We start from the raw sequence: 14,833 nt of genomic DNA, 5'->3' as shown, positions 1-14,833 counted from the left end.
GGGGGCACCAAGGAATGTGGTCACACCGCTAGCGGGGCTGGTCAGACTTTTTATTTTTTAAAGCTTAGGCGATGACCGTGTTTAGTGCACAATGACCTGGGCCATAGCTCGGTCCTTCCTAGTCTTGTTTGGTGTCCTTCTAGCCCAGGGAACACAGGGTCCAGGGAGATACGGTGGATCTGTGTGTGTGTGTTTCTTTAATGTTGCTGAAGATTTCAAGGGATGAAGCGGTAATCTTGTAGGAGTAATCCTAAAGAAACCAGAAAAAAAAAAGGCTACTACAAATTCTCTTTCAACTTGTGCTTAAAATTTGATACTTCAGGCACCAAACGCATCTGCCAGCCCTCAGCGTACAGTTCTTGGGTTACAGGCTTGATGCTGCTGCCACGCTTGCATTGCATTGGTATCCACCTAATCCTCTCGGATGCTGAGCTGTTTGTCCTCAAGAAGCTATTTACGTGAACTCCTACAAGGGATCTTTCATATGCAATGAGCTTTGCTTCCTCATCTGCCCAATAATTCTGTGTCGTGTCCTTTACCAGGTAGCTAAATCTATTTTTGAAGAGTTAAGTAGCATTTCATATCAGTCATCGTACAGAGAGGACAACGGACACTTTGTAGAAGAAAATCTGTAAGACAGTAAAACAAGACACACAAATGCCATATTTTGGCCTTAGTAATTCTCCCTCTAAATTCAGGAAAGTAGTACTTCATGGTATGAGATTCTACTTAAAGGAAAAAAAAAAAAAAGCAGAGATGTGGGTAATATACAGTGAAAACAGCGCTGAAGAGCACGGTCAGCCTCTAAACTAAAAGTGTAGTTGTGAAAGATGATCTATTGCAATCAGAATTGATCTTCTGTGTAGATGGGTGGAAATAAGTGCAAGGTGTTAACCTTCAGTGGGCGCTACAGGAGGTAACAACAGAGTTGGAAAGTCAGGTTTAAAGAAGGGAAAAGATGTTGCCCTGTTTCACGCTTCTAACGTCTATGACAGACTTCTCAGATAAGGGAGATTTAAGTCTTGCTTTTGGGCTGATTATACCTATCAAATATATAGGGGAGGCTAAAGTAAAATGCAAGCTTTAATTTCATGGGTTAGGGAATTGGGCAGTGAAATAACTCACTGAGAAAAGAAAACACTTGAACATTCTTCAGGAATTTACTTTGAGAATGTAGTATGCTTCAGCCATTGGAAAGAACTTCGCACTGAATTTTAAAAATCCTTAAAAGAATTGCATGGTTTGAAAAAGAGACTATTTTAAATTTGTATGGCTTTGTTTATATATACCTTTATTATTATCGTAGTTCTAATGTCATTTCTTCACAGTTTATTCCAACATTTTGATAAAGTGCAAAGATCCCTCTTGGAAGATGCACCGTGAAATACAGAAAATGAGGGAATTTGCCCTTGTTTACCTTGACAGAAGTGGTGGCCTTCAGAAATTCGTGCACGATTGCAAAAAATATAATGGTATTACTCGCTCAATAGTCTGTTAAATCGATATGCAATGTTACACAAATCTCTGTTATTTTTATTTAAGATACTTTTTGCTCCTACAGACTCAAAACAAAGTTATGCTATTTATCGTTTCATTATTTCAATAAATCCTTCTGATATTGCTGAACTAGATGCGACTCTTGGAAACTACATTCTTCATCATCCCATACAAGCTGCACAGGTTTTTCAGTCAGTAAGTATGTATTTATAGACAAGAGTTAGACAAAAGTACATCTTTGATATTTTAACTAGATTTTCCTTTCTAAAATGAAGTTATTTTTCAATCACAGGTATGCTTCATAGCTATTAAGACATTATCATTAATTGAACAACTGCAGACAGAGGCCCAGGTGAGCCTGCATTGTTTTCCTCCATTTAGATCTTAAATCTTGAAACTATGGTGAAGTATTAACAAATACTATTTTTGTATTAACTTTTCCATTCTCATTTTCCCTTCAGTTGTAGTATTATTTCTAATTAAAAATAGCTGGACGTCTCACCCAACAATATTGGAAGAATTTTGAGATAATTAATATGAAACCTAATTACTGTTACACTTCATGCATTTCTGAATTTTTTTTCTAATAGCTATACATCACACCATGTGTTTGTCCATGTAAGTAAGGCAGTTGTAAATAAAATATTTTTCTGGTATTAATGCAATTTTGTCTCTTGTTAGATTAGTATACTGCTGAAACCAACTCATTTGCCACCTTTACCAAGTTATGTTCTGAGTCTTTCTGCGTTTCCTTTTAATTACACGTCTCAAAGATTTTATATGTCTGAAGGAATAGCAATTGCAATGGGAACTGTAACAAAATACACACAAGGAGCAAGATTTCTTTGTACTGAGGAAACCTGTCCATTTTCTGAAGGTAATAAAAAAAGTAAAAGATAAATTGGTACTATTTCAAAAGCTTTTTAATAATTTTAATAACAGAGTTCAAAAACCTAACATGAAAAAGGGATTTTCCTATGCAGTCTTATTATGCAGACGTTTTTGTAATGACCACAGCATGATTTTATTCGTTGAAAGCAGTGGACCTTGCCAGTGGATGCTCAGCATTACTAGATGTTTTGGGAGCATAGCTACACTAGCAATCCATGCTGAAGATAGTTTATATGAGAAGAGATAGGTTGCCAGTATAATCTAATCGTGGCCAGCAGGAGTAGGGAAGTTGCAGGATCAGGCTGTTTTGTTTGCTCCTTCCTGTAACAGAGACCATAAAATTATAAAAGAGAAGCGAAATCCCAAAGTTAGGAGACTGCAGGCTAAATCATAACGGTGTCTCGATGAGGTCACATACCTCTAAGAATGACTGTCCTATCCCGTGTAATTTCTGTGCAAGGCAGAAGCGGCAGTCGCTTGCTGCCTGCGGCTGGGAACGTGCAGCGGGGAATTCTGCCATCTTGTGGCCCGTTGATGTGTATTTTTTATATAGATATAAAATAAATTATACAGATCACTTTAGTGGAAGCACAGTACATGCACGTATGCTCATCTGAAGAAACACGTGATAAATTTGGAATTTCACTGTCCAGTATTTTAATCACTTCCATTCTTAATGGAAAATTTAAAACGAAAGCCAGGTTGTCATGTTAAATGTTTAGTAATTTTATTTATTTATTTATTTTTCTTAGGGTTTAGGTACATAAGAGTGCATCTGCCTGGAGCTACGGAATCTGCCACAGTGAGGAACGATTTTGCGTGTAGTTTGTGTTCTTCACCACTGCAGGAAGACATGAAATTTAGAGTGCTTGGTGGTAGGATCTACGTAGATTTTTTTTTAGATCTGCTACTTGCCTACTTCTGTTACACAATAAGTAAACAAAATGGTTAAGTGCAAAAAGCCCCAAAATACACCAGTCATTAAAAAAAAACCCAAAACCAAAAAAACCCCAAACTGTACTGTTTTCAAGAGAACTAACATTTTCTTTGCCTTTATTTTGAAAGATAAACAAATAGTTGAAATGATTGATGCAAAAGTTCTTAATGCTTTGAAAGGATATTCCAATGATAAATCACATTTTAGGATTCAGACATTTACAGTTTTCTTGAGAGGTAAGCTGAATTTTGGAGTTTTGTCAAAAACGTTTTAGAATTGAACTGTAATAATCCCTTGCATTTTCTTTATAGATCCTTTTTTTCTGCATAAAATGGTGAGAATCGTAATTTATATTACAGTTCTGTAATAAAATTAGGGGGGAAGAATACATAAAATTATCTAGGTGACTAAACAGTAGACACAGGTGACTGATGAGCACACATGGCAAAACCATTGTGTTCACGTTTGTACTTTCATTGAAATAAAATCCCCTGGCCAGGTCTGCAGTATCACATTCTAACTGCAGCTTGTTTTTTCCTCTTTTCTACTTCCTTTGGTCATACTGTTTTGTACTAACTTCATGCATTTTTAACATCCTTCCTCAATCTAGCTCTTTTCCGCCGTCCATCAGGATTTTTGGCTTCTACTACCACTGCCTTCCACTGAAAACATTAAATTATTTCTAATGTGAATATCCAACTAAAAATCATAACTCACCAACATACTTCCATTAATCCTCTTCAAAAAAACCCCAAACCCTCTCCATTCCAAAAGTCTATGGAATTACATGGTTAATTTCTTGAAAACTGAATAGCTCCAAGATCATAGAATCATACAATTTCTGTTTTGGGTTGGAAGGTACATTTAGAGGTCTTCTAGTCCAACCCCCCTGCAACGAGCAGGGACACTCTTAATTAGATGAGGTTGCTCAGAGCCCCATCCAACTTGGCCTTGAATGTTTCCAGGGGTGGGGCCTCCACTACCTCTCTGGGCAACCTGTTCTCTAGTGTTTCACCACCCTCATTGTAAAGAATTTCTTCCTCATACCCAGTCTAAATCTACCCTGGTTTAGTATAAAACCATTCCCCCTTGTCCTGTCACAGCCAGCCCTGCTAAAAAGATTGAACGCTTAAAAACTGCCGCTGCGCATGTATTGTTGTAGAACAGAATCTATGGGTGAGATACTGCGAGTTATGCATGCATTAAATTTCCACTGGCTTTGGTGATCAATGAGGTTAGACAGGATCTCACAGCTGAGATTCCTATTTGGTTCGATCTAACTCTCATTTCCAAAAAATAAATGTGATTTATTGATTGATTTATTTATTTTTAAAATGCACATAAATACGAAGGTTCCCAAAGCTATTTGTGTGTCTCTTTGAAATCTGTTTAGTTTGGATTTCCTTTTTGTTGTGGTTTTTTTCTCTGACATTTTATATACTATATAGTAACTGATAACGGTGTCACCACAAGTTTCAGAGTAGGAACGCAAACTTCTGCCCATTTTCTTTTCAATGCAGAACTAAATGCATCATCCATTTTCTTTATCAGGAATCTACTTTTCCTCACCTAGTTTATTTTCCTTACCTTTTGCATTCAACTGTTGTTTTCTGCAATTACATCATAAAATCGAACTGTTCAGAATGTGAAGAAGTTTTCTGACCATGTCTTTAAAACCGTTTTTTTTGCCCTGCTTTTCTTTTTTTAATTTCTAGATGAACTGGCCAATAAAATGAAAATAGGAAACCACTACAAGATTATAGGAATTCCAGCTTGTGTACAAAATGGCTTGCAAGCCACAGCATGTATAGAAGTCAGTAGCATACAGCTCTGTAAGCCAAATGGTAAGTTCTGTTAAAAAATGACTAAAAAAGTTGGAAAACTTTTTAGAAAATCTTGAGGATTGGTATAGTTTTCTGTTATTTAGAGGTCTGGACTACGAAACCACTCTGGGACTTTTCCTCATACAGTCTGAAATCTATGCTTACTGTTATTTGAGAAGATCTTCTTTTGCCCAGTTTCCATACACTGGGAAACTACATAACTATTTACTGCTATTTTTCAACTTCTCTTGCCAACTTTTCCTATCCGTTGGAAGGTACTTTGAAATCACACATTAAGTGAACCTGATACTTCGGTTTCTTATTCCTTTCTTGTTCCATCGGTTTTAGCAGATCATGTCTGCTACCTTTTTAGCAGTAAAATTAATAGTCAGGTGTTTACATTCTGAATTTGTGCTTAATACATAAACATATTCATTGTAAGTGTTATATCAGGATTAGAGTGGTGATTTGTTCTAACATATCTGCATAGGTCTCTTACGAAGTGTTTGTTAACCTGTACTTTGTTTTCATTAGGTCCTTCTCTTGTCAGTGACAATTTTAAGTACCTGCTCTCACTGACTTCAAGTTCATACTGGAGGTTTACAGCTGTCCTTGCCAATATCTTTGCTTCTCAAGTTGTTCCACCAGGCACCTACAATACTCTTAAACTCGCAATATTGCTGAGTCTAGTACAGACATGTGAAAAAGAAAATGCAGATTATCTGGATCTCTTGATAGTGACAAGTGACACGCTAGTAATTGATAGGTAAAGAGATTCCTTATTTTTCACGTGAATTAGAATTAAGAACATGAGTATTTTTAAAGACAATAGGATCAGTCTTACATGAAAGGCTAAAGAGACTATCTTTTAAAAGAATATACAGGGCTCCGACTTAGTAAAAATACCCTATTTTCATCCCTGGGAAATTTTTATTTATTTCAAGTGATAAATCTAGATCAGAACTTCACTAGTAATAAAAATCCCTTAACGCTCTCATAATGATCTCAGTAAGTTTTTAACACTAGCACTGTTTAGCAGACCTCAGATAAAACATTCTTCTAAAATAAAAACTGGAGGCTGTCCCAGAAGCTGGTAATGATGAAAGCAAAGGGCTCTGCTTTTCAAATCTTGTGTCACTTTAAGCCTTTTCATCACCGCTGCCCAGCTGTCAGCATTTTCAGCTACTAAGCACTGTGTCAATAGGTACTTACATTTTTACCACTTTTTCATAAAAACTATACTGATGAGGAATCAAAAGTCATGTACATCTTTACACATAAGGTCATAAACCCAGCTGTTGTTGCCTTTAACATAAAGCTTATCTGTATTTATGAGTTTTATGTGTTTACCCCTTCACATAACTATAAACTGTTAACAGAATTTCACATACACTGCAGAGTACAATATGCTGACCTTTAAATTTACATTAATTTAAACAAAATTACTTTCTCCTTCCCCAACTCAAAACAAGGCTTCATTTTTATTTTTGAAAAGCTCTTTGAAAGTGGCATGAATTTTATTTTCATTTGAGAGTTCAACAAATTCAATAGTATTTTTTGTTGTGGAAAAAAATACTTTCTTAATCATTTCAAAATTTAGCTGTGGAAATTAGTTCAAATTTTAAAAAAAAACCCCGTGGGCTGCAGGATTTCTTTCCCCAGTTCAGAGTAAGATTTCATAAGAGAAATCGTAGGAACTCGAGTCTTTTGAGAATCAAAACATCTGGTTAATATTAAAACAGTTGCACACTGTAAATCTTGGTCAGTACTGTCATTTGTACTGTCTTGCACTTAGTATTTTACTGTCAGTAGCCTGTCAAAATAGGCATGTCCTACGTCATATTCATATTGGTATGATACCCTATTTAGCAATACTTTATTAATTTTAATTAGTAACTCTCTCCCAGTTATTAATAGTAGGATAAATCGTACTCTGACATCTTAAAAGCATTAGGAGCCTTTGATTGTGGAACCAGACAGACAATTTGCAACCTTTTTTTTCCAAGGAACATAGTGTGGGGGATGAAAAAGAAATTTTGTACCTGCTTTCTCAACAAGAATTGGGGGCAGGGGTAACCCAGGCAGGCAGTGCTTGCACATTCCCAGCCTTTTCTTTTTCCCCAGATGGCCAGAATTGCTAATCCTCTACCGTTTTAAATCACTGGAAAAGTTTCTCTAGAACAGGAATAAGAGTTAACAATGCGGGCATAAATTATGAGACTTCATTCACTTCCTAGGAATAGCTTCTGTTGCAAACCATGATTTACCTCACGTTAAATCCGTTAGAAACATAGTCCTGTTGGCCAAAAAGCTGACTTCTACTGTTGTATTCAAAGTTATGTTAAACATTGAGTTTTGACTCTGGTTTTATGTTAAGAGGGTTTTTTTGTTGTTGTTTCTAAGTGAGTCCTAACATATCTAAATACCATTATGAAGTATTAAGTATAGTATTAAGTTTTGAAAAACTGAACAATGAGTTTATGACTGACAGAATTATTTAATCCTCTAGGCTTCTGAATTACAGCATATGCCTTCTGCCTCGTGGCATACGACACCCACCTTCCAGTGAAATTTTTCCTTCTGTGTCCAAAGATAAACACGGAACTGGAAGTGCTAGTATTCACGCTTGCAGCGCTGTGCTGGCTAAGGGTGGTATCTGTTACATAGGAGATTTATCTTCATATAAAAAGGATAAACTTGAACTTCTACAGTCCGGTAATTTCACACCTACTAATAAATGGACAGAACAAAAAAAACATGCAAATTCATGGCTAGGTTCGTTCCCCAGCCCCTATGGCCCTCAGATGCTGGGAAAATCTGTAAGCTGTTTTTAACCAGTCTGTGTAAGTCACAAGGGCAAAAAAGCCAAGATCCTGTTAGTTTACACTTGCCACGCAGGCTACACTAGAGAGATCCATTGATCATGACCATTGGGTGAAATACACAACCATGACTGGTTTCTGATGGTGTGTGTGGGACTAGAATTTATAGTTAACCTAGATGGATTACGTAGCTGATGTATTTTGTCCTGTCCTAGTGCTTGAGAGCAGAACGACAACAGTATTCATTCCTGGGAAGAAGTACGGAGAAGAGGCTGACCAGCAAGTTACGATTTCAGTTCAGACCAATTTTTGGTCTTTTGTAGATGTGGATTCTTCCCCAAAGAAACATACGCAAAAGGATAAGTTTTTAATTGGACAGATGGTAAAGCACACGCTGTGTTAGGACAGTAACTACAGTCATTTGGGTTTATGGTTATTTCAACTTCTAAAACAGTGAAAACAATCAATCAAATTTGTTAGTGTTTCCCAAAAAGTGACACCTTAAGTGACTTTAGATCAAGCGTCTTCTAAAATGAGTTAGCTTTCCCAAAAGTAGGTAGCATTTATTTTATTCAGAATAGCGTTTGACAATTACTATTGAAACAAAATTTTACTGCATGGATTACAGGCACTTTATGAGGTAATCTTGCAGGACTCAGGATATATGGATATTGAACATTTCAGATTGAAAAAAGCTGCCGTGTTTCTACGTGTTAAAAGGCCAAAATAAAGTAATTGTTTTATTTCCCTGGGTCTTCTCCTTAGGACGTGAGTTTGATTCCACCTAACCTTCTAGATGTTTTTGGGCTTTTGATATACAATGAGTTTCCTTCATGTCGACTGTCTTCTCCTCTCATTCATCATATCTTGAAGAAAGCCATGAATCCTGAAGCCGTGCTGTACAAAGTCTCACAGCAGTTCACAATGCAGGATTATGAGAAGGTAACAGATACCGCCCAGTAATTTCAAAATGCATTATACTTAGGAATACCATACTGTTTCTGGAATCGGAAGGTTCTCTCCGCACATTCTGATGGCTTATTTTTAAACCTGTTAGTACTTGCTCCCTACCCTCTCCCCCCACCATCTTCTCACGGGCACTAATAGGATCATTGATAAAAGTTAGCTTCGGTTCTTTAAAAGGGCCAGCATAATAAATTCAGTTTCATCTTTTTTTCTGAAAAACACACTAGGTTAATATTCATATGAAAACAGATTTCTAATACCTATTTTTGACCAGAATAGTTTACAATTGGTACTAAAAGTTAATATTCCAAATAAACTGTCAATATTTCTAGTATAATTAACAGATTATTCCATTTAGTATCCGAGACCTACCCTTACGCGTAGCTGAACAGTGACAGCTGTCTTCATAAAAACTATTGGTAGAGTACATTCTCCAAACTATATTATGATGCCACTGGTATGTTAGAAGGGGTGAAAAATGGAAATTCCTTGTTTTCCAGATAAGTATTTAAAATGTATACCCTCTCTCTAGTTCATTTTGTTTGCTAAGAATCTTCACGTCGAACTGAGTTCAGAAGCCGAAAACCTCATTCAGGGCTACTATCTTGCAAGTCGCAGAGTGAGGAGAGGTTCTGTTCATGGATCAACAGTATCAGCATCTGCACTAAGAATTCTGTACGTCCTACTTTTCATAGTAAAGGGAACACATCTATGTTTCAAATAGAAACTGTGCTAACCTGCTCAAGAACTTATTAAGTAAAAATCTAGACAAGAGACCAAGTTTTGAAAAGTTCAAGCATAAAGAATCTTATTTACCATTTATGAATACCATTTACTTCTTATATTGATGTTGCAAAAAAGAAAAGTTTAAAAGAACTTTGCCAAGCAAAAAAACCAGTGATTTAAGAATTGTCACTATTAAAGCTATCTAGAAAAACAAAAATGGTATTTGAATTATCACAGCTTTGTATTACGCAAGCAAAAATAAAGTATCAACAGTAGATAATATGCCAAGTTCTACTGCTTTCATAGCACAAGTCAGTCATGCGTAATAATATGTAGTTTGTCAGTGACAAGTATAATTGCATAGTATTTGTGGAAAGTTTACACAACTGAAGTACAGAAAAAAAACCACCCCAGTGTTAACTTCCGACTTACAGAAGTGCTTGAAACAGGGCAATACATACTGCGCTCACATCTGCAGTATTTTTTTTGACATGCTTATATTTGTCTCCTAGGATTTCACTGTCGAAGGCTCATGCTAAACTAAGTTTACGAAAGAAAGTGCTTGAGGAAGATGCATTAATTGCCATCTTGTTACTTGAATCGGCTCTTACCCTAAAACATGGTACATAACGTAACTCAGTCTTTAGTCTTGGGTCCATATTTGGCAGTTTGAAAAAAGTTTATACGATTGCAATAATAGTTCACTTCAAATCAAAGTCCAGAATTTCCACTGTTTAAGACTGATGCAAGAAGTCTTCCAGCTGACTTTCCTGCAGAGTCTCAGCACTGTACATAATCAGGCTGCTGGCCAGCACCAAGCCTCCATCCTTTATGCTGGTTTATATGAGGCATTGCTCCTCTTTGGTCCAAGTTAAACTAAAGACAGAGTTCCCACTCTGGGGAAAGAAAAGACAAGGGTTGAGGGGTTTTTTGTTTATCTAGCATCAGTCACATTTGTTCACACACAAATTTGGCAGTGAGACACAAGAATTACGATATAATGCTTAAAAACAGTAACATACAGGAATGCATTACTAAGTAATCTGTCACAGCTTTTTTCCTTCGAAGTCCTGGCAAGAGTTTATCAAGTCTTCTAGCCTAAATCTTGATTTCTTCTTTGCTTAGGCAAGTCTGCATTGTGTGTAGCGCCAAATCCTGTATTCCCCTTTGACCTCAGTGATGAAAACTCCCTGCAACAGAGAGATAGTTACCTCATGCAGTGTCACCATCAACTGCTGAAGTTTATTGGTGCATATGGCCCAGGAATTCACATTAACACTAATGAAGAGTGAAAACTCCACTCTGTAAGTAAAGCCAGACACTTCCACTTTAGTTTTTTGAGAGACTGCAGTTACATTAAGAACTTTATTAGTTGCATATTTCTTTTGTAAGACAGTTCAGTGCTGTTTTGCTGAGGAATAGAGCATAGCTGACAAGATTCAGTTCCAAGTTTTGTGACAACATTGTCTGAAGGCAGGAGTGATGTCTCCATCCTGGGAGGCCATGGCTTCAGAATAAAGCCGCAATCTGAACTTCTCTTCTCTGCTACCACTGTTCATCCACAGTTAAGTGACAGCAGTAAAGCTGGGTTTTTAACAAGACTACAACTAACAGTTAAACCAAGAGTTTAGAATCCGTTTCATTTCAACTGCATGAACTCTGCAGTTTTTCTTGTTGCTTCTTTTCAAATGTATCACCCACTGAGGGCCAAATAGTTTTAAGTACATTAAAACTCTTGTTCTAGAGTAAGCTGACTTTCATTATTACTCATGTTCTAAAAGGTATAAAAGTATCACCAGACTGCTTGATGTTCTATGTCTTAGTTTAACACCACAGCAACATAGTATTAGACCAGGATGCCTGTGTGCTCCTGCAATCTGAAAAAACCCTCAGTATTTCCACATTACTTTATATAGACAGCAGGGGCTAGTAGAACCCTACAGGAAAAGTGTGTGTGGGGGGGGAAACAAAAAACGTTATTAGATGACCTGGTAGGTAGGCAGCTCAGCAAGTTCAACTCGACCTCACTGCAAAAACCAGTATAATGAGCAATGGGGGGGGGGGCAAAAACCCAAAAAAACGTTTTTAGATGACCTGGTAGGTAGGCAGCTCAGCGAGTTCAACTTGACCTCACTGCAAAAACCAGTATAATGAGCAGTGTGGTAGAAGATGAGGTGTCCGAGCTACAGTATGCTTCTCCAGCTGTGGACTTTATCTTCTTAGTAAGGATATAGCAGTAGACGTAATACTGAGCAAGTTTTACATCCAGAGGTCCATGTTAAAAAAAATAAAGCAGCAGGAAAATTGTACAGACTTCCTTTTTTGGGAAAGCTGAACACTGAAGGCTTGGTGTGACTCCTACCCAGGATGTCATCCAGCAGGATCACGGTGCTACTGCTCACAAAGCCTCAACCAAAAAAACTAGTCACTGAAAACAGAAGTGTGGATTTTTTTTCATACACACATTGCCTTTGAGAGAAGCAGAAAAGCTGCCACCGCTAACATTGTAAACACTCCCATTTAGACAAGGTAACGCAAGTTTTCCCACATTTTAACACTTGATTTATTCAATTTTGTTCAATTTATTTGGTACACTTAAATTTTCATACTAAGCTCGAAGAGTGTCCACAAGGCCACTTCCCTTTCTAGAGTGACACTCTCACCTGAACTCCATTTGAGGACTATTCACACATTTTCCACTAAACAGCTGCTCCTCTGCCTTACTATTGAATCAAGCAGCATTCCTGAGGAGCAGGAAGGGCCATGAAAGCATTTCCAAGTGCATTAGAACTCCACCTTTCAGGCTGCTGTTTCCAAGCTAAAAAAAAAAAAAGGGGGGCGTCAGTTTTCTGTATGCTCAATCAATCTTGTAGAGAGTTATTAACTTTACTGGCAGTTCAGATTCAAAGGTACACATCAAAAACAGTCAGATGGGTAAACGGCAAAGATTTCATCATTATGCCAGCAAAATTGCTTCTAGAATAGACTGAAATAGAATTAATTCCTTCATAAATCACCATTTTTGACAAGCTGTATTAAGGAATAGCACAGTTTTTTATCCTCACCTCTCCCCAGCTGCTCCCATGATGTTTTAAGCAACAATTAGAAGACTAGTAGCAGCACCGCCAAGCAAAGGACAGCATTGGTCAGTCAGCAGTCCAAAAGCATCTTCAACTTAACAGGCCGCACCTCTGGCTGATGTAAGCCAGCGCAGCTCCAGACAGCAGCAAAGGTCCCTCACCAGCTAGCAGCGTAGCTTGCTGGAGGCCCAGTACAGTACCACAGTAAAATAGCAACTTGCCTTCTTAAACACCCAGGCATCTCGAAGTCGACAGAGCCTGCTTGTTGGCTGCGTGTGCCTATGCAAGGCTTGAAGATGGTGCAGAAGGTCTGACGTCACAGCACCTTTAAAAAGAATAAATCGTATCGGAAACAACAGTAGCAAATCAAACTGGAAAAATCCTGCTTATTAGCTGGCACATCAGGTACAACCTTGCTCATCACAGAATTCAGCTGGGTAAACGGCAAAGAGCAGTAATCATCATTATGCCAGCAAGCAGTTTTCCTGCCTGCAATAAGTTAAGACTGGCCTAATTGTTTCCAGGTATCAAACACCAGGGGGTTTGTTAAGTTTGTCTCGGGAGATGCGCTTCTATAAATCAAACCGGAACCTTGCTTTTAACTGTTAAGCACAGAATGGCTTCAGTGTAGCCAGGAAAGAGAGGGGAAAACCCCTTGCGCTCTGGGCACAAAAGCGCAGGCCCCTCCCTGTTGTTACATTCAAGCCCCAGGCGCGAGTGTCTTTCTGGAGGTAAAGCTCACTGCTGTAGTCACCTTGCCCTTCGGCATCCACTCCATCAGACCGATAGGGTTACGTGCCAGCAGGGACAGCAGTTTGAACACAGCTCTTCCCTTTACTCTCCCACTTCCAACTAGCATCGGTTAATTCTTTAAAGCAGAAGTCTTGTTTCTTTCCCCAGTTAAAAATAAATATTCTGATACCATCACAAACCTCTCCCTTCCCGATTCCTTCAGGATTCTTGGGTTACATCTGCTTTGTTTTGGGGAGCAAGTCTTGGAGGTTTTATAGCTGTTTTAATACCTTGTTGGAATTTCAATCTCCTAACCCTACATCAAACACTCATACTCCTCCTTGTTCCACCTGTGAGAGACTTTACAAGCCATAAGAGAGCTTCAGAAGTTTAGATTTCAGGAGGCTTTCCTCAACATTTTCGAGTACAGGACAAAGTAATTACTTCTGTAGCTCCAGAATTCACGTGACAGCTGTCTGCTTGTGAGGGAACGGCATGGCACAGTCCAGACTGAAGATTACCAAAGCCAGGAACAAACTCATTTCTTCACTTCGCTGCCTAAAACAATGAAAAGAGATAAAAGACGTCTTATTCAGAGAACTCCACCACTGAGAGCCAGTAGCAAAAAGCATCGACGTTTCCCTGGGGAGAGCAAGCCAAAGAAACGCAAACCCACTGGGCAACCTAATTGCTGGCTTTGTCATTACCTGGGGAGCAAAGTACAGGCAGCATCACAGCCGAGGTCAAGGTTAAATGGCGACACGGGCGTTTTACCTAAAGCAAGTTCCAGCTTAAAGAATGACTGATTGCGGGCCCGTTACGCTGCTCCTAACGAACAGCCATTGCTGGGGAGAGGAGCATCCCGGCAGGGTACAGCCTTTAGCCCCAGCTCACGTGCCGCACTCCGGGGAACTGACCGACGCGTTTTCCTAGCAGTAGGATTAAGGTCAGCCCTCGCCCTGCGCTCCCGGCAGGACAACGTTAACCGCAGAGGCTGCCGAGACCCCTGGGGGCCTGTCCCTGCCAGAACCCTCCGGTTTGGAGCCGTGCCTACAATCCAAAAAGGGCATCGTCAGGGTCACTGTGCACCACTCGCCAATTCCCCAAAGAGTGAAAAGGTAATTTATCTTTAGAATTAGGACATGCATTTGCCGATGAAAATGATTTATCAGCAAAACCAGGTCTCTTTGGGCATCCAATCTGTCACAGAAGACTTGATGACCAGCGAGATGAAGTAACCACCACAGCTCACCAGCAGAGTGGCACGCGCTAATTAGGTCCATCTCAGCCTCAGAGGGCGTGCGTCAGCCTGAACCGAACAACCCCCGCGTCCCGATGAAGACAGTTGTTCCTGCCCTG

General features: G+C 38.8%; 1 protein-coding gene, 1 long non-coding RNA gene and 2 other non-coding genes across 4 annotated transcripts; 1 reads left to right on the top strand and 3 right to left on the bottom strand.

The window, feature by feature from the left end:
* The first annotated feature begins 1,346 nt into the window (after positions 1-1,346).
* Positions 1,347-11,693, top strand: MCMDC2 (minichromosome maintenance domain containing 2). The gene is made up of 14 exons (XM_009634513.2): positions 1,347-1,472; positions 1,562-1,692; positions 1,790-1,849; positions 2,179-2,374; positions 3,141-3,263; positions 3,454-3,561; positions 5,041-5,169; positions 5,683-5,914; positions 7,658-7,863; positions 8,186-8,352; positions 8,736-8,912; positions 9,469-9,611; positions 10,175-10,284; positions 10,788-11,693. Exons 1-14 carry the CDS (start codon positions 1,373-1,375, stop codon positions 10,952-10,954), a joined length of 2,049 nt encoding a protein of 682 aa, XP_009632808.1. The 5' UTR covers positions 1,347-1,372; the 3' UTR covers positions 10,955-11,693.
* An 857-nt stretch (positions 11,694-12,550) lies between these two features.
* Positions 12,551-12,628, bottom strand: LOC118451848. Its single transcript, XR_004841424.1, has one exon. It is a non-coding gene; the product is annotated as a small nucleolar RNA SNORD87 (small nucleolar RNA).
* Positions 12,629-12,969: 341 nt separating this feature from the next.
* Positions 12,970-14,827, bottom strand: LOC118451845. The gene is made up of 3 exons (XR_004841420.1): positions 14,182-14,827; positions 13,919-14,032; positions 12,970-13,067 (listed from the first exon to the last, which is right to left on the bottom strand). It is a non-coding gene; the product is annotated as an uncharacterized LOC118451845 (long non-coding RNA).
* On the bottom strand, positions 13,135-13,216 carry LOC118451849. The gene has a single exon (XR_004841425.1). It is a non-coding gene; the product is annotated as a small nucleolar RNA SNORD87 (small nucleolar RNA).
* Positions 14,828-14,833: the final 6 nt, after the last annotated feature.

Source organism: Egretta garzetta, unplaced genomic scaffold (assembly GCF_000687185.1).
Source record: "Egretta garzetta isolate BGI_Z169 unplaced genomic scaffold, ASM68718v1 scaffold251, whole genome shotgun sequence".
Taxonomy (NCBI): domain Eukaryota; kingdom Metazoa; phylum Chordata; class Aves; order Pelecaniformes; family Ardeidae; genus Egretta; species Egretta garzetta.
Note: the sequence above shows the minus strand (reverse complement) of the source record. Positions and strands in the feature narration are given on the sequence as shown.

Excerpts from the sequence above, each read along its gene's own strand:
- MCMDC2 (XM_009634513.2), top strand. The coding sequence starts at position 1,373 with ATGCACCGTGAAATACAGAAAATGAGGGAATTTGCCCTTGTTTACCTT. Across the intron at positions 5,915-7,657 it reads GACACGCTAGTAATTGATAG|GCTTCTGAATTACAGCATAT; the intron begins GTAAAGAGATTC and ends TTAATCCTCTAG. Across the intron at positions 10,285-10,787 it reads GGCTCTTACCCTAAAACATG|GCAAGTCTGCATTGTGTGTA; the intron begins GTACATAACGTA and ends TTCTTTGCTTAG.